Below are 23,625 nucleotides of genomic sequence, written 5' to 3' on the forward strand. Positions count from 1 at the left end.
CTCTTTCTAAACTAGGCCTGAATCCTCAGAACAAGCTTCCTTCACATAAGGATCAAAAGCAGCCAACTTCCTCCAGAACTGAAATCTAGGAACTTTATAGCCCATCCCTGCCGCAGGGAGAGGGATGGGCGGGACTGGAAGAAAGTGGCCCTGGGGGAAGAGAAAGCTGACGCTGCAGGGAACCGAGAAAGGCGCCTGGAACCAGGGGTCTTGGAACATTCAGGAAGAAGGCAGGTGGGCACAGGTGGAAACTGTTGTGGGATTTGGAGGTCAGGGAGACCCGCGGCCAACTTCAGCAGGCGGTGCCAGAGCTAGCGCAGCGCAGCGCAGCCTGGCGGGTGTGACCAAAGGATAACTGGTTCTTAGTCTAGTAGGGCCCCAGATAGGAAAAAAGACGGCAACTTCTCCATTAAGGTTCCTGTACTGGGGAAGGAGAAGAAGGCCTCTCGTGGGGTTGTGGGAGAACTCATTTCTAGAGCGGCTCCTAAGTGAAGACCATTATTTAGCGTAGGTATAGAAGCGTTTTCTATTGCAAAGTGCTTTTCAACCACGGAGTGAGTTATCACCCACAACTGAGCCGAAACTCATCAAATGGAGCTTTACGTTTCAGGTTGAAAATTTCCTAAGTATCAAAGTCAAGAAATTCTCATCTGTGTAATTACCTAAAAACTCCATTTCTGAGATCAGAAATGACAGGGAAGGATACATACTCCATCCCACCTAAATCTTCACATACTTATAAAACAAAATGACAGCTTCTGACTGCTCCTTTTTTTTTTTTAATTTAAAGCAACTATTGGCAGATGTTTTAGAAATTCTCTGGTCACCATTATGACTGACACTTCAACCTCTCTTCTCTAAAGCAGGCTCAGCAGGCTCAGAACTTTGTGGAAACAACTGATGACAACTCTGTGTTGGGGCCCACACCAGAGGAGCTATGCTCCCCGCTTCTGTCGGGTCCCAGGCCGTCCACGGGTGGCCGTGTGACAGCTCGGTTCCGCTCAGCAGGGCCGAGGCATCCACTTGAGAGTTCTGTGTTGGTGTCTTATTCTTCCTGGCGCTCGCACGCAGTTAGGGATTTGAAAGAGGCTGTCCACACATGTAGTAAGGGGAGGCATCGGTTCGGAGGGAGACAGCCCAGGCCCCAGAACATTTTGCTTCTGGATTTCTGACATGGAGATTTCCAACTCCAGGACAGATGTTAGACTGAAAAAAATATATTCTGCTCTAACTCTGTTATTAGGTTCTGTACTAAGTCAAAAATTAAGAATCCCACAGTACAATGTTTAAACACATTTCACATGCTAAAACTTACACCTACAAGTCTGAGTATTCTTCAGGTCCTTTAAAAAAAAAAAAAATCACCACATAAGGGGTGGAGAAGCTGCAGCCTCAGAAGAGAAAGGGGTTTCTCTCCAGGATCAGCAGATCTGGGATCTGGGGACCTACCCTGGCTCTACATCTTCTAGAAAAGACTCGTTTTCTTCAAATCAAAGTTGGAGCTTTCCACTGGTATCAAGTAAGTAAATGTCACTTCATGCCTGCAGTTCTGCTGTAAGCAGTGGACTCTATGAAGGCTGGGAAAATTCTAGATTTATAAAGATGCCAACACAATATATAGGAGACAAAATACATCCCACAAACAAGATTACACTGAGGTTCTTACAGCTGGTTTTAAATACGGACCAGGATAGAACAACAGCCTTCGAAGCACTTCCCATGTGTCGGGCATGGTTCTGAGCACTGTGCAAAGGAGCACTGCCACCTCTGACCCTCACAACAGCCTCATGACATGGGTCTGTGCTCCCTGTTCACAGGAGAACTCAGCCTGTGGTCACACAGCGACTAAGTGGCAGAGCCAGGGTTCAACACGGGCAGCTGGGCTTGGTGTCCATGCTCTTAGCGTTACCCTTTCTCTCCAAAATTGACACGCCACTTACTGTGTGCTGGGCACTGTTTGAAGCGTCCAACATGGACTGTCAATGCACACACCTCATGATTGAGAGGAGGTGGGCCTGAAGGTGCCAGGCTCCCCCAGCCGGGCGGGGACCTGACTCCGGAGTCTCCCTCCCGCTCCGCGTCCCTCAGCACTTGCTATGCCCACCATGGCCCCGCACATGGCCACGGGCTCCCCGGGCAGCAACCCTGCACAGGTAAACCAGGACCAGAAGGGGGCTGAGCACCAAGGGTACAAGGGCACAGCCGAGCAGCTGCTGGAAGGGTGACTCACCTTGTAGAGCTGGTGAAAGCCAAATGCAATTCCTGCCATGATGACAGCCAAGGCGCCATAGTCTCGCCATCGGGAACCTGCAGGGCCTGGCGCAGGAAAGAAGAGTTATGAGAGGCACGCAGTGCCCTTCCCTGGGAGGGTCCAGCATGTGTGCCTCAGTGGCACTGTCACCTCAGCCCAAACATTGGCAGGTGGGACACAAACAGCAGGAAGACATACGTGACCGTCATGAGCACTGGCTCAGTTCCAGGCCCTCTGCTCCCCAGGCCCTTGGAAACATCCACCTCCCTAGGACATAAGGGAGAGCCAGTCCCTGATGACAACTGTGCACTGCTGCATGGAGGGGTCCACTAGTGAATGGAGTCCGCAGAGTGGGGGCGAGGGGATCTGGAGACCCACAGCATAGTCTCTGCCCTCGGGAACAAAGGATCTAGAGAGGACGGCATGAGCATGCACAGGTGTGCATGAACACCCCTGCCCTGCTACAGTTGGGATCAACTTGGGCCTGCTACAGAACTGGGGCTGGCACAGTGCTGAAGTAGACCTCCCTGCTCTGCTCTCATGTTCAGCCGGTGCAGAGAAGACAGTCTGCAAATGACTGAGCAAGGCAACTTCGGAGAGTGATAATGCTTGTCAAACAGGGGTATGACAGGGGTGTGGGAGTGGGGGTGGTCAGGGGTCAGCAGGGCCTTGGAGGCAGCCAAGGCCAGGACCCACAGTCCTGGGGGCGGGGAGGAGCAAGCACCCAGGACAGAAGGTGGTCTGTGTGCACCAGGTGAGCACCCTGGGCCCTACCAAGAAAGGAGGGCTGCTCCGGCCAGGAGATTCACAGGAATACAGTGCTCAGGAGAGCAGAGAAGGGTCAAGTAAGCCTGTGGAGCAGTGGAGGACAGGACAGGGTAGGAAAGAGGTGGGAAAGGTAGGGCCAGGTGGACAGTGTGGCCAAACAACCTTCACATTACATCGCAAGAGTGGGGAGTCACTGAAGGCTCTGGGTAAGGGGTGCCACGGTCCAACTTCCACGTCAGCAGAACAGCAGCAGGCAGGCCCAAGGGTTAGAAGTGGGGGGCTGCGGAGGAACGAGGGCTGGGGAGGAGGCTACTGCAAGGGTCCACAATGGTGAAGAGGGACTGGGACTAGGACAAGGAACAAGGAGTCACAAGCTGTCGCAGGAGAACAACGTGCTGCTGCTGCTGCCGAGGAACTGAAGTGGACAGCCCAGCCTCACCCAGGAGCAGGCTCCGGGCCCAGATCTCTTTAGAACAGCACATACCAAAGTCCCCCCAGCCCCTGAATGGAGTTCTAGTTGCACAGAAAGAGAGGGTTTCCTCCTTCCCACTCTCCCGTGTATAGTTCACAAAGTGCTTTCATGCCCACGATGCCATCTGATCCAGCGGGGCACACAGGAAGGAAAGCACTATCTCCATTTTGAACGCCCCTCCGGGGCTGCCATCCCCAGCCACCTAGGGACGCTCTGCCTCCCCTCAAGGGATCTGCCATCCCAAGGTGCCTGGGCCACTGTTCCCAGAACAGCGGAGATGTGGGCCATAGACCAGCTGTGGAATGGGAAGGCAGCACCAGTGGGAAGTATCCAGGAGGCGCATGCCTGCTGTGAGCAGCAGCTGGGGCTGGAGGGGAAGCTGGGACAGAGAAGGGTGGAGAAGGGGGAGCAACAGAGTTCCTGAAGCTCCTGGAAGGAGCGTCCCAGTTCGGCTGAGCAAAGCTGAAGGACTCACTTCTTCGGCAACACCCAGCCGTTCCCACCTTCACCGTGATCTCACCCGTGCCTTCAAGCTCTTGGAGGTACTTCTCACCTCCTGGTTTTCATGACAAAAGGACAGGGATCCAGGGATCATTCTTTAATCTCAGAGGCAGGCTGAGGGATAGGGGACAAAGGGGAAAACCCACGTGGACAAGGGAGACACTCCCTCCTCCGTGGGCTGCTGAAGGGGCACTCAGAAAGCAGAGGGGACACGGATAGAGGGGCCTGGAGGGTCTCTCCTTGACCACCACGCCCCCCCTCCCTCCCAGACCATAGATTCCACTTGAGACTCCCCAGTGTGGCCAGCCCTGGAGTCTGGGTCACAAAACTGTAATCCCTCAGCCCTCAACTTCCACTTTTTGCTCTATATTTTTTTTTTTTTTTTTTTTTTGTCTTTTGTCTTTTTCCGTGTCCGGCAACGGATCGCAACCCTCAGTGTTGCCCCCGCACCGGACCGGGGACCGGCAACGGGATCGCAACCCTCGGTGTCGCTCCCGCGCCTCGCTCAGCCAGTGAGCGGGAACCGGTCTGTATGTGGGATCCGAACCCTCGGGCGGGAGCGCCGCCGCGCTTCCCAAGCGGCACACTATCCAGTGCGCCACCGGGCCAGCCCTTGCTCTACATTTTTTGAATAGGTAATACACGCATCTGGTTTCAACATCAAATAGCTTAAGTCGGTCTACTGCAAAAAGGCTTCCTCCCCCACCAGTCACAGTCAACAGCTTCCTGTTTATCCCTCCAGAGAATTTGTACGCACAGGCAAGTATAGGACACTGCAGACACATCTTATTTTCCTTTTCTTTGCCCTCTTTCTCAATCTTCTCTTTTCCTACAGCTGCATAATATTCCATTTAACCTATTCCCTCCTGATGGACATTTAGCTCATTTTCAATCTTGTACTTCACACATGCTGCCACCAGCAACCGTGCACATGCGTCTCCTCTCCACAGGCACAGCGCATCTGTAAATGCAGAACTCCCAGGAGGCGGGTCAAAGGCATGCGCGCTTGCAGTTTGGAGAGATGCTGCCCAACGGCCTCCGTGGGGGTCCACCAACTCGCCCCAGCAGCGACACCCTCGGTGCCTGCTTCCCCACAACCACCATAACGTGTCCATCAAGCATGCAGACTCCTGCCAGTATTGCCGTGGAGAAACAGTACTTCCCTGCAGTTTAGTTTGCACTGATCTTATTCTGAGTAAGGAGTGAGCATCTTCTCATCAGCACTTCCTTCTCGGTGTACTGTATGTTCTTCACTTTTCTACTTGATTTCTTTTTCCTTATCACTTTAGAAGGACTTTTCATATAGCAGGGCTATTAGCCCTTTGTCTGTGATTCAAATCCTAAGTATCTTCTCCAGTTTGTCTTTTGACTCTGCGCATGGTGTTTGGTGGCATGCAGACATTTTCATGTTTATATAAATTTACCAGTCTATTCTTTTATGGGTTCTGGGTTTGTGTTGTGGTTAGCAAGGACGTCCCCACTCCCTTCCTGGGCTGTGCAGTGACACTCAGTGTTAATGTCTAAGAAACAGTCTGGGGAAGGAGACAGCGACGCTTGGCCTCGCAGCAGGCATCCCTATCAGATGCGAATCACCTCTCATCAACAGGCAGCTCTGAGACCACTGTGGTAGATGGACCTTTCACCTTGACCCCAAGGACCTGGTCTGAGTCCCAGTCAGACTTCTCTTTGTCTCCCCTTTTTCTTCTAGCCAGCCTTGCTCTGCATGCCAGATGCAAAATCCAACGTCTAGTGCAAGTTCATTTTTAGGAGGAAAACATGAAGGTAGAGTAATCTTGCCATTCTTCAAAAGAGTCACTGCTCAGGGCTTTAATCCACACCCAGAATGTGTATCTGTGCAGCCAAGATCCTCAGAGAGAACATCTTCAAAATGGGGCCTACATCCAGAATATCACATGTACCACTGAAATACCCACTAAACATCTTACAGGAAAGCAGCTGTAACCAGACTAAAAACTTGACCAGAACCCAAAGTTTGCTGGATTCTTCTGCTTTCCTGCAAACATATCGCCTTCAGAAGCACAGCCTTCTCTTTTGAGTACTCTGAGCTGCCAAGGCTAAGTGACGCTGGCAGCTCAGGACTCCAAGATCTAGGTCCCTCCTCCAGTTGCCCCCACTATTCCGGAGCTCTGAGCTCCTCGAACCCCGAGAAACACCTGTGGTTCCCTGCCAGCCTCACCCTTTGCCCCTCGCTGCTCCTCCATTCCTGCCATGCTCACGTTAAGAACATTTTATTGCCCCCTGGTTTTCATTATTAATGAAAAGGGACCAGAATGATCTTTCCTAAAGTTCAGAGAGTCTATAAAGACAAGAAGCTGAAATGCCATTTTACTCGTTTTGGAGATGTGTGATACAATTCTGTCTTGTGGCTAAATGAAAAAAGAGAAAAACTAAGATGGAGATAACTCTTATCCCCTGCATGGCTTTCAGAGGGTGACAGACCAGGGCTACTGCAAAAGCTCTTGGCATGATCCCAAACTGGCTCAAACCCCCAGCCATGACCACCTGGATTCCTGCCCCCTGCCCACTCTGGGGCAAATTATTTCCAAGTCCGGAGCAGACCCCATGAGGGAACTGAGCACAGGATGTCTTGGAGTGGCAGCCTCCTCGTCACCATGCTCCTCCATAACCAGATTATGAAGACAAGGGCAGAAGATGGGTCCAGCCACTCCTCTGCTGCAGCTGGGAAGTAAAGAGAATGGAATGAGTGGGCTTTTTAAGAGCTCCAGAGCCTCCAGTCTGGCAGCAGATGCTACCTGCCCTGCAGACCAGGTAGACAGGGGCAGGCTGACAAGAAGCCTGGGGTCAGAGACCCTGGTGTCACACCCCTACTCAGATGGCTCCCTAGATGTCTTTCTCTTCTATAAGGAATAGCCCACTGGACTGAAGGTGGCAGACCTGAAGAACCAAGGAACAATGACATTTTTACCCTCACTCAGATTCAAACTGTCTACGGCCCCTTCCCACCAGGCACACCTAGCTGACTGGCTGAATGGCAGGGCTCCTTACCAAGGCCACATCCCTGGTAGCTTCACGAGGGACAAAGAAACAGTCACTGTGGCAGCAATTATCATCCTACACAACTGAGCATCTCTGGTCTGCCCTTACGCCATGGGTTGCAAGAAGGTCAGAGGACAAACTGACGTAAGGAGAAGTGTGTAGGGCTCTTCAAAACTCAACCCTCTCTTTGACCTTCCAAAGACTCTGTAATTAGCTTGAGCTCCGACAGTCTCCACGGAGGTCTATCTGACCAAAGGCTCGTCATTCAGATGAATCCATGGTGGGCAGCAGCCATGTCAAAGGCAAGAGAGCCATGTCCCCATGGCCCCTTAACTATTCATTAAACACCAAGAAAACCAACATTACTCAATTTCTTTAAGTGTATCTGCATCAACCAAGAAATTCTCACCTAATAGGTGAGAATGAACATCATCAAGTAAGAATACATGCATGGGACTTGGAGCTATGCACATAACAGAGTGACGCTGAACTTGAAACCACTAAGTCACAGACTCATCTACACCAGGGAAATCTACAATGTAGTAAAGGTTCATCAGCAGTCCAGAGCTGGAAGCTGTCACAAAATCATCCTGCTGAAACAACATATGCACTCCAGTGATGAGCTCACTGACAAAAGGCAGAAAAACCATCACGTCCTTGGGGAGGTTGACAGCTGAAGCAGGGGCAAGCCAGTTGTGGTCCCCTCCATACTCATTAAGTTGGGAGCCATGACTCCACACAGCAGTGCATCCATTCTCAAATCAGCCCACCAGCTTCAGTTACAAGCCACCTTAAAATGAAGTGATAAGACAGGCTCACTCCTGGAATAAAGCCAGTCCACCAAATCAGCACTCCCTAAAGCACAGGGCTGCTGGGCTAAATGCACAGAGATTGGTGACCAGCTACAGGTACTACAGGCTCCCAAATGTCCAGATTATAAAGACAAACCAGAAGGGCTGAGAACAGCTGAGAAGGGCTGGCCACAGCATGAGGGATGCACTGAAGCACACGGCTGTGGCTGGTTGGCAGTGGTCAGAAAGACAAACCAACCTCAAGAGCAGCAACCAGAAGCAGAAAAGCTTTGCTCTGAACAGCAGCACCTGGGCAGCCTGGACTGCAAAAGGCCACACAGTAGTCCAATGGATATCATATCTGAAAATCCAGAGCCTGTCTTCACATTTGCATGCTGCAAAAGACAATATTTTCTACTTCTCCTGGGCTGCAATACTATCAGCAGTGTCATCTTCAGGCAGGAAGGATACTGAGAAACATATCGACATCCATTCTCCATAGATTAAAAAATATGAGCTCTAATTAAGCTGTTAAAAATTCAGAAGAGTTCAGAAATGGACCCATGCTTGTATGGTCAACTGATTTTTGAAAAAGAGGCCAAGATAATTCTATGGGGAAAGGATAATCTTTGCAACCATGGTGCCAGAAATATAACTGAATATCCATAGGAAAAAAATGAAACTTGACCCTCACCTTACACCACATACAAAAACTAACTCAAAATGGATCACACAGAAAAGCAAAAACTATGAAGCTTCTATAAGAAAACAGAAAACATAGAAGAAAATTTTTGCAAACTTAAGGTAGGCAAAGACATCTTAAGATACAAAAAGCATGAACTACAAAAGGAAAAAAATTGATAAAATGGACATTATCAAAATTTACAACTTCTACTTTTCAAAGGCACTGTCAAGAAAATGGAAGGGCAAGCCACAGGATGGGAGAAAATATTAGCCAAACATGTATCTGACAAAGGATTTGTAACTAGAATGTATAAAGAGCTCTAACAACTCAATAATTAAAAGAAAAACAAGGTGGTTTTTAAAATGGGCAAAAGATGGGAAGAGACTCTTCATAAAAGCTATATGAATGGCCAATGAGCACATGAAAATATGCATGGCACCATTAGTCACTAAGAAAATGCAAATTAAAAGTACAACAAAGTTCTATCACATCACATTAGAATGGCTAAACTTAAAAAACTGAGAATAACAAATGCTGACAAGGATGTGGAGCAACTGAAATTCTCACACGCTGAAGATGGTAATGCAAAATGGTACAACCATTTTCAAAATTGTTTCACAGTTTCTTATAAAGTTAAACATACACCTGACACATGACTAAGCGATCCCCTCCTAGGTATTTACCCAAGGGAAATGAAAGCACATGCACACACGAAGACACATCACACAAATGTCCACAGAGCTTTACTCACAGGAGTCTGGAAACAACCTACATGACCACCGGTGACCGACGGACGGACAAACTGCGCTACACCAATCCATGAAGCAACAGCGGTTTGCAAGCTATGGCCAGCTCCTACCACAGCCTGCTTTTATACAGCCATGAGCTAAGAATCTTTATTGTGTGTTTAAAGGACTGTAGTGGGGAGAATGGGAGACAAAAAAGAGGAAGAGAAAGACGGAGAAAGTGGAGGAGGAGGGTATGCAACAGACGTACATGGCTCACAAAGTCTACGACATTTACTACACAGACCTTGAAGAAAGAGACTGCTGACCCCTCCGATATAACTCAGCATCAAAAAGGAATATATAGGGGCCGGCCCGGTGGCGCACTGGATAGTGCGCCGCTTGGGAAGCGCGGCGGCGCTCCCGTCCGAGGGTTCGGATCCCACATACAGACCGGCTCCCGCTCACTGGCTGAGCGAGGCGCGGGAGCAACACCGAGGCTTGCGATCCCGTTGCCGGTCCCCGGTCCGGTACGGGGGCAACACTGAGGGGTGCGATCCGTTGCCGGACAGGGAAAAAAGAAAAAAAAAAAAAAAGGAATATATAGGGGCCGGCCCGGTGGCGCACTGGATAGTGCGCCGCTTGGGAAGCGCGGCGGCGCTCCCGTCCGAGGGTTCGGATCCCACATACAGACCGGCTCCCGCTCACTGGCTGAGCGAGGCGCGGGAGCAACACCGAGGCTTGCGATCCCGTTGCCGGTCCCCGGTCCGGTACGGGGGCAACACTGAGGGTTGCGATCCGTTGCCGGACACGGAAAAAAGACAAAAAAAAAAAAAGGAATATATATAACATAGATTTCATTCCTTTTATTGCTGAGTTTATATATATTTTTATATATTTACATATGTTACATATATAAACAGTTGCTATATATACATATAAAAATAGTTGTGAGATATATACACACACACACATACGTGGATCAACATGGATCAATCGCAAAAGCATTATGTTAAGGTAAAGAAACCAGACACAAAAGACTACGTGCTACATGATTCCATTATATGAAATTTTTTAAAAGGCAGAACTACAGTGACAGAGCGTAGACTGGTAGTTAACAGAAACCAGAGGCCGGGGGAGAGGACTATATAAGGGGCACAAAGAAACTTTTGGGGGTTATGGAAATTTTCTATATAATGATTGTAGTGTTGGTTACATGAGTTAAATGAGCTACAACTCATCAAATTGTACACTTAAAATTGATGAACCTTATTGTATGTAAATTATATTTCAAGAACGCTGATTAGAAAGAAGAGTTAAGAAAGATCCTGAAACATAAAACTACCATACCCAGAAATTCCACTCCTAGATATCTACGTGAGAATGAAAACGTATGTCCACACAAGACTTGCACGCAAAGGTTCTTAGCAGCATTACTCACGTTAGCTAAAAGTGAAGGCAATCTAAATGTCCATCAGCCGGTGCACTGACGACCAAGATGAGGTACATCCATACTGTGGAGTACTACTCAGCAGCAAAAAGGAATGAAGTACTGATACATGCTACATCATGAATGAGTCTCAAAAATATTAAGTGGAAAAAAGCCAGGCACAAGAGATCACATTTTCTATGATTTTATTTACCTTAAATGTCCAGAAAAGTAGATTTATAGTTGGTAAGTAGATTAATGGTTGCCTGGCCAGAGGAGGCACAGGAATTAATAGTAAATGGGCCCAAGGATCTTACTGGGGGGACAAAAGTGCTCTAAAGCCGATTTATGGTGATGGTTGCACCATTCAATAAAGTGAAAAAAAAAATCATTAAATTGTACACTTGCTGTGGGCCGGCCCGGTGGCGCACTGCTACAGTGCGCCGCTTGGGAGTGCGGCGGCGCTCCCCCCAAGGGTTCGGATCCCACATACAGACCGGCCGCTCACTGGCTGAGCGAGGTGCGGGAGCGACACCGAGGGTTGCGATCCCATTGCCGGTCCCGGTCCGGTATGGGTGCAACACTGAGGGTTGCGATCCGTTGCCGGTCACAAAAAAAAAAAAAAAAATTGTACACTTGCGATGGATGAGTTTTGTGATATGTAAAATATACTTCAATAACTTCGTTCTAAAAAAATAACCCAATTTTTTAAAAAGAAGAGTCTAGAAAGATAGTCAATTGATTTTTTTGTAAAGAGAGACAAGTAACTCAATGGGGACGAAACATTTTTTGAACCTAAGGTGCTGGCACAACTAGATATCCAGAGAAAAATGAACGTTGACTGTCACCTCACACCATACACAAAAATTATGAATGGATCACAAGCCTAAACCTAACACCTCACACTATGAATCTTCTTTCTAGAAGAAAACATAGGAGAAAGTCTTTCCAACCTTGGAATAAGCAAAGGCTTCTGAAAACACAGAAACCATGAATTGAAAAAGAAAAAAATAAATGAATGTCATCAAAATTAAAATCCTTTGCTTTTCAAAAGACACTGTTAAGAAAACAAACAGGCAATCCACAGACTGGGAGGAAAAACTCATAATACATATATCTGACCAAGGACTTGAATCCAGAGTAATTAAGAACACTTCCAACTCAATAACACGATGATAATTAATAGTCGGCAAAACATTGGAACAGATGCTTCACAAAAAGACATGCAAATGGACAATAAGCACATAAAAAGATACTCAACCTGATTAGCCATCACAGAAACGTAAACCCAAACCACTATGACACCACTACATACACTTTAAAGTTGTTAAAACTAAAAAGGCTGAGAATACCAACTGCTGGTGAGGCTATGGAGCAACGAGAGCTCACAAACACTGCTGGCGGGGAGGTAAAGTGGGACGACCACTTGGGAAAACAGTTCAGCAGTTTCTCATAAAGTTAACATACACTTAACATATAAACCAGCAATTCTACTCCTAGGCATTCACCCAAGAGAAATAAAAACATACAAAGACTTGTACATGAATGTTCACAACAGTTTTACTTGTAATAGCTCAAAACTGGAAACGACCCAAAGTCCATCAACTGGTGAATGCATAAACAAACCATGCTGCATCCATACAACGAAAAACCACTCAGTAATAAAAAGGAAGGACCTTCTGATATGCACAGCAACTTGGACGGATCTCAACAACATTATGCTGAGCTAAAGAAACCAGACACAAAAGAGTACATACTGTATTAATCCATTTATATAAAACTATAGGAAAGAGAAATCTAACAGGTAGTGATAGAAACAGATCAGTCATTGCCCCAGAGTCAGGATGGGGGGTGGACTGACTAGAAATGGGACACAAGGGAACTTTTGGGGGTACTGGAAATGTTCTACAATGCTGTGATGGCTACATGGGAGTGTACACGTGTCAAAACTCAAATTGTACAGTTAAAATGGATGCATTTTATTTTATGTAAATTAGACCTCAATAAAGCTGATTTTTAAAAAAAATTAAGGTCTACTCAGAATTTTTTTGAAAAGAGCTAAAGGAAGTCAGCAGTGATTGCACCCAGCACCCAGCAGTGTGGGTTCTAAGTTCTCCTTCTGTTCAGTTAGCAGCTGAGACCAAGGGAAGAAGCAAGACCTGAGAATTCTAATGCAACTTTTAAAATTGTACCCTGTAATATTTGATACATCCAAAAAGAATATAACATTTATATAAGCTACCAAGAACGATAATAAAATCAGCAATCCTACCAGCTAAAACTTCCCAACCACCACCAAAGCTAGCCATGTTTCTTCCCCAGCCCAGAGGTAACCATCATCTTGAACTTAGTGCTTATTCTAATTCAAACTTTCTACAGGGATGTGATAAGCTGAGAACATGCCCCGCCAGAATAAGGACTGCATTCCTCAGCCTCCCTTGCAGATAGGGTTGGCCATGCGATGGAGAAAGCAGAAGTGATGTGGGCAATTTCCAGGAGGTGTCCTTAGAAGGTGGCCTGTCCTTTCCTTCCTTCTCCCCATTCTCACTGGTTGGACAGCAGATGGGACTGTTGGACCTGTAGCAGTCACTGGACCACAGACGGATGCTGGCCAGGTGTCAGGGGTGCAAAGCAATGAGGTAGAGCTGGGTCCCCGAAGACCAGAGAGCCTGCACGGCAGCCTCGGCCTCTGTTACGTTTACATAAAGGAGAAAAATTCTTCTATTTTCTTTAAGCCACATTTATTTTGTTTTTTCTGTTATTTGTACCAGAGTTTTACAAAACTAACACATTATCAGCACAGCCATAATCCTAACTACAATCAACACCAAAGACTCTTAAAGGTCTAAGAAACCGAAGGAAAGCACTGCGCCGTTCAGTTCTTTCCTGTAATACTTGCCCTCTTCAGCACCCACAAATGGCATCTATTCAGCCCCCACATGGCACACCAGGCAGCACCACACCAGGCTAACACAAAGCAAACAAAACGGACAGGGTGCTGGTCCTTGAAAAGCTGCTAACCGTTCAGTTCTTTCCTGTAATACTTGCCCTCTTCAGCACCCACAAATGGCATCTATTCAGCCCCCACATGGCACACCAGGCAGCGCCACACCAGGCTAACACAAAGCAAACAAAACGGACAGGGTGCTGGTCCTTGAAAAGCTGCTAACCTAAAGCAGTAACATGGAGCAAAGAAGAAAAACTACAATTTCCTCCAAACTAAGGAAATGTTTTCTTCACATACAAACCAGTAACTTTATGCAGCAAAAAGTGAGATTTGTATGCTAAACTGGCAGAGAGAGGAATGGAAGCCAGAGAGGAAAACAGACGGGAGATTTCCTGCTTTGCTTCTCCATGGGACACAGAGGTTGCCAGCAGGCACTTTCGTGTGGTCGCCACCATCTCCCACACACAGGCCACAGTGATCCCGGCCTTTGTTGGTCCCTCCCCACACTGATGACTGCCCTTCTTTCTGCTTCCGGTCCAGCCATGGCTCACATACCCTTAAAGCAAGTTCAAGTCCTGCCCCCTCCAGAAAGCCTTGCCTAAGACTAGCATCCTGGGACTTTCCTTTGTTCCTAAATGCTGAACACTCGCAACATTCTCACCATACAAGACGGCATGGGTTAGTCTTCTCTGTCTTTCCCCAAGCACTAGGTTCCCCTCTGCGCTAAACAGTGGCCTCCTGAAGGCCAGACCTGTCCCCTACTTCTCCTGAAGCCAGCCCAGGACAGCATGAAGGGCCAGGCACGTGAGAGGCCTCACTGGCTACCAGTGCAGCTTGCCTAAGCTGACGCTATTAAGATGCCTTTCTGTCCTCAAGCACATTTCCACCACCATTTTATCCATTCAACAAGCATTTCTAGAACACCTGCTAAATCAGAGCCTCAGGCCATTAGATTAAAAAACCCCAAGCAACTCAAAGTTTAATAGAGAAGACACTGAAATAAACATTTAAATGAACTGTGGCAAGGAGTAGGGGGATTAAGAGGGCCAAGGGGAATCTCCATTCTAGTCAGAACAGAAGCACTGGAAAGATTCCCTCCAGTAGTCGACAGCAGGTCTCAACCCTGAAGAACAGCGATGAGCTGGCCAACTAAGACGATGGGGAAGGCAGCACAGGCAGAGCATCGGGACAACAGTCCAGGCCAACGCACCCTCAGGATGTCTTCCCTAATTCCCTGTGCGACATCTGCTCAGATGATACAAATAATTTTAATATAAGTCTAAGAGTAACATGGTCAAATAGGTAATATGGCCTCAAAAATAGACGATGCATGGCAAAGTAAAACATTTTTGTATGTTCGGTGCTTTTGCTTGTCCTCTACCAGGCAGTGTTCTGGCTGCTGCCTCCCTCTCCAGCCTTCTCTCTGACACTCCCGATCCCTGCTCCAGCCACTCGACGACCCAGATTTTCTTAAGCACATCACAGTTAGCCTGAAATGCTCTTGTCCATCCTGTCTGATCACTGAACCAATCACCCCCCAGATCCAGTTAACATCTGCTCTCTGGAGCTTCCCTCTGCCCCTTGTGTGCCACCCTCCTCCCTGGGGCCACCTCACAGTCACTGCTGTGTGTGCTCAACTGCCTTCCCTACTAGATGGGGAGGCTGGAGAGCATGGCTGGGCCTTGTTCATCTTTTCATCCCAGGGTCTAGCACAGCACCTGGCACACAGTAGGCACTCAATAATAAACACTTGCTCTGTGGATTTAGATAGTCAGGGATGAGTATATGTTACTTAAATAGGGCTACAAAAGAAGCAAACTGAGAAAACACTCACTCTCAAGATTCCTAATCAAATGGTTCGAGCCTCTCACCAGCCTTAGACATTTACATCCTATTTTAAGAGGCAACTGAAGCTATAGGTCAGTCTTTGAAGGGGCCTAAATTGTTTATCAAAGACAGTGAGGGAACATATTTAAGCCTAAAAAAATACACTGGCCCTGCTAATATCTCAAAGCCACTTTGCTTCTTGTCTCTCTGATCATCTCAGCACGAATCAGTCAATCCAGCATTTATCAGGGCTCCACGTTCAGGACTGTGCTAGGCCTACACATATACAGTCATGCGTCGCTTAAGGACAGGGATACAATCCAGGTAACGTGTCATTGTGCGAACGTCATACAGTGCACTTACACAAACCTAGACAGTGCTGCCTACTGCACACCTAGGCTATATGGTACAGCCTGCTGCTCCTTTCTGCGTGATGCATTGCACTACAATGTTACAATAGCTAAGGTGTCACTAGGCACTAGGAATTTTTCAGCTCCATTATAATCTTATAGGACCACTGTTGTATGATGCAGCCTGCTGTCTACTGAAATGTTGTTATGCGGTGCATGACTATACGCTCATGATGAGTCCTGACTCAAAGCCAAACAAAAAGAAACCAAAATGAGAAACAGAGACTGTCAAATCTCTCTTGAATCACAGCCTGACTTTTCCTGAACTCTACCTGACTTTCTTTTAAGCCCTGAGAACACTGGTTTATTCTCACACCAGGTGACACCAAGCTTCCCCTTGGTGTCAACCTCCTACCACCTTCACAAAGCCTCCCCTGACTTTTCTAGCCCACATTAATTTTTCTCTTTTCTGTATTCTTGTGGAATTTCTTTTCTGTATAATTAATTTTGGCATTAAATCACAATGTCCTATATTATTATCCTTTTCTTAAGTTTATCTTATCTTTCCCAAAGAGCCTGTAAGATTATTAAAGATCATGTTTTGATTCTCTCACATGATACAGTACTGAGCATACAGTAGGTGCTTGGTAAACACTGAGGAATGGAACTGGTACGATTCTGGTAGGTCTCCATGATGTCTTTGCTGGCACCGGTGTTACTAACATCTCAAGGTCAACCACATTCACCGAAGAACAGCAGAGATATCAAAAGAGGCACCCAGCAGCACGTCTGTCACCAAGCAGGCAGCAGGTCCAGAGGTGAAAATCTGGGACACTGTGTTCCCTGGGGTAGCCTCAGAAATGCTACCCTACCCTGAGACATGAGCATTTGGGGCTGGGACCAGGGAATCCTATTTTCTAGCCTTGGGCTCAGAGGTGGAATGTCCTGAAAAAGCCAAGAAATGGTAAGGAAAGGGCTGCCAGGGATCTAGATGTAATATCAGCAGAAACACACACTAACAGAGGCCATAAATCCCTCCCGGACGCAGACAATGCCTCAGTGATAAGCATGCAGATTACACACCTAGTTCAGAAACTCCCCTGAGTTTGCTTATAATTAAGGGGGTTAGAAAGGTAAAAAAATATATAAACCCAATTAATCATTTAAATATTTAAAGTCAGATTTTTTCCTCACTCCAGGATTAGTATATTTCATAACGCCAGCAGCAGACAGCCCTGGTTTTTACTGGGGTTCATTTTAGAGCATGTTTAAACTAGTCAGATTGAGTGATGCTTCCAGCAACTAATCGCATGTCAAATAAAAGATATTTTATGTAATAAATTACCGCTACAAGTAATTCAAATGTCATTTATCAGTTTTATTATCAGTCAGGCAAAGTCTTGTTTCTCTATATTAATCAAAATCAAGCCTTTTTTTTTTTTTTTTTTTTTTTTTTTTTTTTGGAGCAGTTTTGACACCTCTTGGCAAAAGTACAGAAGTGAAGAGGTACAGTCACCCCCGGAGCTGAAAGGAGTAATGTAACGGTACAAGAAGAATGAAGCTCCATGGTGACAACTAAAAACTTCAGGTATTTAAAATTATCATTACCACTGTTTTTATACTAGTGTCAAGGCGGGAAGAAGTCTGTCTCTAAGAAGATGAATTTTATTTTTAGCACTGGGAGACTCTTAAAAATTCTCCTACCTGAAGACCTAAACGTGTTATGCTTTTTCTCAGTGAGAATGGTTTAAATGACTGAATTGCCCTCTGCCCGCCCCATTCTTTTGCTTCTTTCAGAAAGACTAACAGTTCAACCCTTTGTGACTACAGAAAGTAGACACACATATGACTCCGTGACCAACCCTAACGATTTGTTCTGAGCAAGAAGTTTCCCAGTAGCCGAGAGACCTGTTTGGTATTAAGCGATGGGAGGTAACAGCTGGAATAGAACAGATGTTCATCTTAGAAAATCCTACACCCCAGCTGCCACTGCCTATCCTCAACAAATCCCATTAAATGACTGGGCCCAGGGACACAACTAAAGAAAAAGTATGGGGACTTAACCTTTGGTTAAAAAGAAACATGTAGGGCTGGCCCGGTGGCGCACTGGATAGTGCGCCGCTTGGGAGCGTGGCAGCACTCCCGCCGAGGGTTCAGATCCCATGTGGAGACCGGTTCCTGCTCACTGGCTGAGCGCGGAGCGGGCGCAGCACCGAGGGTTGCGGTCCCGTTGCCGGTCCCCGGTACGGGCGCGACACCGAGGGTTGTGATCCCGTTACCGGTCAGTAAAAAAGACAAAAGGAAAAAAAAAAAAAGAAAAGAAACATGTAAAGTAGGTGGAGGACCCAAAGCAAACATGATGGATTGGAAAGAAAGCTGGCCAGGAAGGAGAAATGAGTCCTAAGCTGACAAGTCACAGGCACTGACCCAGTGGCCCAAATACAAGGCTCACCACTGAAGCGCTGCTGCTCTGGCCTCCACGGTCAAGCCACCGTGGGTGCGTGAGGCCAGTGCTGAGGCTCCCAGGCCGCACCCACACAGCCTCATCTGGAAAGCAAACGAAGCAGACCTCTAGATGAGACCAGGGACACACACTCCTGGCCCCTCAGCAAATGCAGAGGAGAGAGGGCTTTGCTGGCTCACACCTGCCCGCTGTGCTGAGCCAACCCAGCTGCAAGTGACATTCAGTGAAGTGAGAGGAAGAAGGTAGCGTCAGGCCATGTGCCAGAGGACCAACATGAATCTGTCATTTTAAGAGACGCCATTTAAAATCTGACATCTAACGCTGCTTTAAGCCATTTTTTTAAAATAAAACTTCTGAGATAGACAATTAAAATGAAGACAATTACAGAAAGGGTGTTTTGAAAGACAACAGATCCGATGCTATTATTTTAAATAAACAAAATTGAGCTACTTTCCATGGCTTTGGAGTCAATTTTAACCTTTTTAGACTTTTTCTAAGTGACTTGAAGGGGTTCTGGTTGTATTTTAGAGGTATATATTTATTACCAGCTTGAAGAACCTTTATTCCTACAGTAGCTTTCATTTAAAAACAACAAAAACCCCTTGTGATCCATGATCTCCTATAATAACCAAAAGCAATGCTCAAAAAGGACCTTTACATTTTAATCTGAAGTTCTCTAACAGGCTGCCACCACATAAATTTATACACTACAGCCAGGACAGAAGGAGGAAGGGACAGAAGGCTGGCCTAAACCTACCAATATTAACTTTAAAAATAAAATAAGGAGACAAGTTATTTCAGTGAGCAAAGGAGAATGTACTCGTGAATCAGATGTTCATGTTATTAGCCAAACAGTAACATTCAAAAGCACTGGTATAAGAAAATGGAAACAAAACCAATAAATAGTTTGACAGTTTCTTGCATGCAACCAAAATACCTGGAACAACACAATAAATTCATTTATTCTGGTCCCTTCTCTCTTCTTAAACTTTTGTCACACACTTAAAAGTCTGTTGAAAAGAGGATTTGGGGGTGTCACATTCTTTTGGAAAAACCCAAGAGCTTCCTACGACTCCCAGTTTCTTCCAGTTTGCTGAGTCTGTGAGACAAAAAACACTGCTTTTTGGCTATAGAGTCCTGAATCCCAGTCAAGGTTAAACAGGAGTGTGAGTGGGTGACTTACTGTATGGCTGCGAAGTGAGGTGAGGGGGCTGGACAGGAACCACCTGTGTGGCTGGGCCCAAAGACGATGGCTCGTCGACAGCAGTGCCCGACTGCTGGAAAGCCACATCAATCTCTTCATCTGTCAGCCCTGGGGAGAAGAGGACACAATTGCAGGTGAGTGAGGGCCTCTGCCAATGTCCACAGCTGCAACAAAATCGACATTGAGAAAAGACCCTCACAGCCACAGGACGCCTAGCATCCTAGTAAGTTGCCTCCCCGATTTTGGATTCTCCGGAACCTCTCTCAGTTGCAATTTAACCTTAAGCGACAGAATATTAGCCTCAACACTGCTTCCAAATGTGGCTCATTCAATTTCCTTAATTTATCCTTGAGTTTATTGCTGCTTTTGAAGTCGCTCCGTACTGCAATTCTCCATTCTTCCCCCGAAAACAGATACCATCAACTGCAAATGTGGCTCATTTTAATCTGTAATGGTGTTAAAAAAAGAGGGGAAAAAACTAACAATAATGCATGAAAACAGACAGGGAAACAAAAAACTAATTATTGGGTGAGACGACTAATTAGTCTAGATCGTTTCCAAAGACGGGAATAATTTGCTTTATTTTATGACAAATGCAGAAATAAAAAGAAAAATCAGGACTGACTGTGATTAGTATGAATGGGATATAGAATGTAAAGAAGAAAATAAAACAAGAAAACAGATCAAAACAAGGCCAGGCCCAAACTTTCAGATGATTATTACTCTACCCTATCATAGGCTGCCTATATCGCCTTTGGCTAGTTCTTTTCCCTTTTTTTTTTTAAATCTTCCTGACACTCTAAACCACACTGCACATGGGACATCAGGAAACAGCATGGCGCCATCTGCAGTGGCTTTAACATGTGGAAAGGATTTGATTTACCCATGGAGGAAAAAAGGCAAGTGAAAACACCACGAAGACCACATTTCCAGCGGACAAACAGCTGGGATATCCTCAATGGGTCTGGGGCCAACTGGGGACACTGACTCTTGGGAGGAAGATGAGGGCACTGAACAACCCAAAGAAGTGTGGCACGCAAGTACGAGAACAACTTTCCCACAGGGCCCGCTCGGGAAGAAACTGAGTGTACAAAAGCGCTCTAGTCACTGAGAGTGGGAAAAGCAGGTGGGAGGTCATTGCTAGTCTGCAAAAGACCGCTCAGTCCTGCCCATCCTGTTCCAGGAATCCCAATATCCAGTCAAGCCGCAACACAGAGCTTTTAAACTAGAGCCGAGAGCTTTTCCACATCTGGTTGGCAGCTCTCCATTAGAGGCCCACAGCATGGTATATTTGCCCCTGGGGGTAGATGAAGTACAAGGAGGTTCTGAGGATCAGCATCTTCAAAAGCGTGGTGCCTCATACTATGCGCCTTGGGGCTAATAGATGGTGCACATTAATGCTTTAAAGCACAGCTCTGCCCTGCACCATACTGGAGTGAGCTGACTGCAGCCATCCCTCAAACTTTGCATGCCCTACCACAACCAGTCAAGGGAGAATGCCTGAACTATTCTAAATGGCTCTGGGCCCTTTTGCTCCACTGTGCACTGACCAGTTGAGGTCTGTCCCCACCTAAAGCTGAATCTCTGCCCCTCTGTCCACTCTTCACACACTGGAGCTAGTAGCAGGGCCACCTTGCTGGGCAGGGCAGTCTGAAGTGCTGCTAGGTTGCCCCCACCCATGCCATGCTCTCAACAGATTGGTGGGGCAGATGAAGAAGCTTCCAGGATTTAAAGAGGATCATTCACTGGCACTTACTGCCTTCCAAATACAAAAGCTGAAGTTGAATAGAGTGGAGCTAGATGGGATATTCCTCCTCTCTGATTCCCCAGCTTGCTGCGAAGGGCCTGCTTTACCCAGCATTTCACCTCCCAGGAAGAAAAGGGACAGGACAGACAAGCCAGGCAACAACACAGAACACACTTCCCCTGAGTTTGTGCGTCTCAGGCTCTAGCCTGTGTGGTAACTGCTAATCCGAAGGGCCTGCTTTACCCAGCATTTCACCTCCCAGGAAGAAAAGGGACAGGACAGACAAGCCAGGCAACAACGCAGAACACACTTCCCCTGAGTTTGTGCGTCTCAGGCTCTAGCCTGTGTGGTAACTGCTAATCATCTTACTAAGTAGGAAGGGGGAACCCCTTTTAAAGGTAGGAAAGACGTTGCTTTAACCAGTTCATAATCAGCCATTAGAGAAGAAAGCAGCACCTGCGAAGTCAGCACAGGCTGATGGTCACTGGTACACTACGGAATTTTAAAAACCTGGTGGTTCGTGTGCCTTGTCAGCTGCTGGCTGCAAATGAGGATAATTTTCCCAAAAGGAGCATTCAGTTGCATTCTCATTTTCCCTTTTGGCTCTTTCAAATATAAACAAGTACGCTAATGTTTAACACTGGGGAAATATACAGTAAGTTACAGGCTGTGCTGCGGCCCTGAGAGCTGGAACTGGTTAAAGGGACAGGACTCGCTGCCCGTTGTTCTGCCCTCTGGCCCTGAGCTTTTATGAAGCCTATTTTCCTAATAAAACATGTTCCTTGCACTATCACAGCCGAGCCCACTAGTGAGGCCACAGTTTAAAGGGCATCAGCATTTCCGTCCAAGCTCTTGTTTTCCAGAGATCTTACCATTTGATGCTCTAAATGTACATTGGCTGGAACTCTGATAACCTTAGTTCTCTGGGAGAGTCAGGATTCTGATTTAGTTACAATAAATGAATCATTTTTCTTCTAAATGCTAAAAAAGAAGCATTTCAACAATCTCACCAAATAATACAATTTCAGAGCCGGACCATCATACCAGTCACTGTCCTCATTTAACAGATTAAAAAAACTGAGGTCCTAGGAGGGTGAAAACTATGCCTCACATCATACTTGTTTCTAGAGAACGGTAATGCTGACGACAACCCAAGGCTCCCTCTCTCCAGCCTGGTGACTTTCCACTCTATCACAGAGTTATAAAACAGCAAATGACAGATTCAGAAGTCACATCTTCAGTCTTCAATCTTCTTAAAAAGGTTTAGAGAAGGATTCAGTTTTCTTCTCCCATGCCCACACTAGGCACCTCATCTACAGGTATGAGCCAATGAAATTTCTTTGGGGACTATACTGAAACAACATGGGAACTTAACCCCTGGGTCCTGTCTGCAAATGACACCTGGACAGCTTTTTGAACAATACCAGAGTGACAAAGGTAGAGTGTCCTCATCCTCATCTCATTCCAGTATCCTATCCCCAAAGCAAATTGAAACGGCCCTCACTGATGGGCATCTATGCTCCCTGAGTGTCCTCTTCCTCTGGAGTGTCCCAAGCTTAAGCAGGACCAACCAGTTTCAGGACTCTAATTCCATGACTCAGGTCATTCACCTGGGACTCATGGAGACTGAGTGGGGGTCACCCACCTCTCTCCAAATCATAACTAGTTATCTACCCTGTCACCGCTCCTGGTGCTGAGATGACTCTGCCTTTAGGGAGAGGATGCTGCCATAGGACCCACACATAAGTCATCTGGATGCCCTGGTCCCATCTTTCCCACCTACCCCTGCCAAGATACACAGTGCAGATCTTAGACTGAGACCTTGCAGAATCCAGAAGGTTAAAAGGAATAATAAAGGAAACTGCCAATTGTAAGTGAATTATATTTGGCTCTGAAAGCTGAGGCACAGGCTACATTATAAAAGGCTTCTCTTTGCGTTGTTTACCATCACCCTGACTAATGCAGACCTTTTTTTGTTGTTGTTTTAAATAATCTCATGCAAATTAGACACACACACTTCCTTCCAGTTGATTGCTATCTGCAAGGAATAATCTAACCACAGAGGGACTGAGCAATGGCTGAGCAGAGCCGAGAGAAGGGAGTGAGGGCCTCACCGTCCTGTGGCATGCAAACCTCCTCCCCTCCACTATCTGCCCGAAGTCTTCCTTTAGCCACTGCCTTTGGAAGAATTAGCCAATTTTTAAAAACCTTAAAATTTTCTTTTAGTTGGGGTGTCAATCTGCATTATCTGCTACCACTAGCACTTGGTATTTAGATATTCTTCCACCTAATCTACAGCACTGACAATTAAAATATATTATTGATGGAGAATAACACTAAGAGAGTCCTGCTCTGCTAACCCATCCACTCACTAGCTTCAGCCGAGAGGAGAAAGGGACGAGGGAACCTGCCTGAAGCAGCAGGACGAACACGATGCTGCTCCCTG

General features: G+C 46.6%; 1 protein-coding gene across 2 annotated transcripts in view; it reads right to left on the reverse strand.

Moving 5' to 3' along the window:
• The window catches only part of PEX14 (peroxisomal biogenesis factor 14), a 136,062-nt gene that overhangs the window by 7,570 nt on the left and 104,867 nt on the right, over positions 1-23,625 (reverse strand). For both annotated transcript variants that reach the window (XM_008568810.1, XM_008568809.1), the window contains exons 4-5: positions 19,412-19,540; positions 2,231-2,316 (exon numbers count right to left, since the gene is read on the reverse strand). In XM_008568810.1, the coding sequence (XP_008567032.1) occupies positions 2,231-2,316; positions 19,412-19,540 (215 nt within the window). The remainder of the gene's footprint in view (positions 1-2,230; positions 2,317-19,411; positions 19,541-23,625) is intronic.

Source organism: Galeopterus variegatus, unplaced genomic scaffold (assembly GCF_000696425.1).
Source record: "Galeopterus variegatus unplaced genomic scaffold, G_variegatus-3.0.2 Scaffold445, whole genome shotgun sequence".
Classification (NCBI taxonomy): Eukaryota; Metazoa; Chordata; class Mammalia; order Dermoptera; family Cynocephalidae; genus Galeopterus; species Galeopterus variegatus.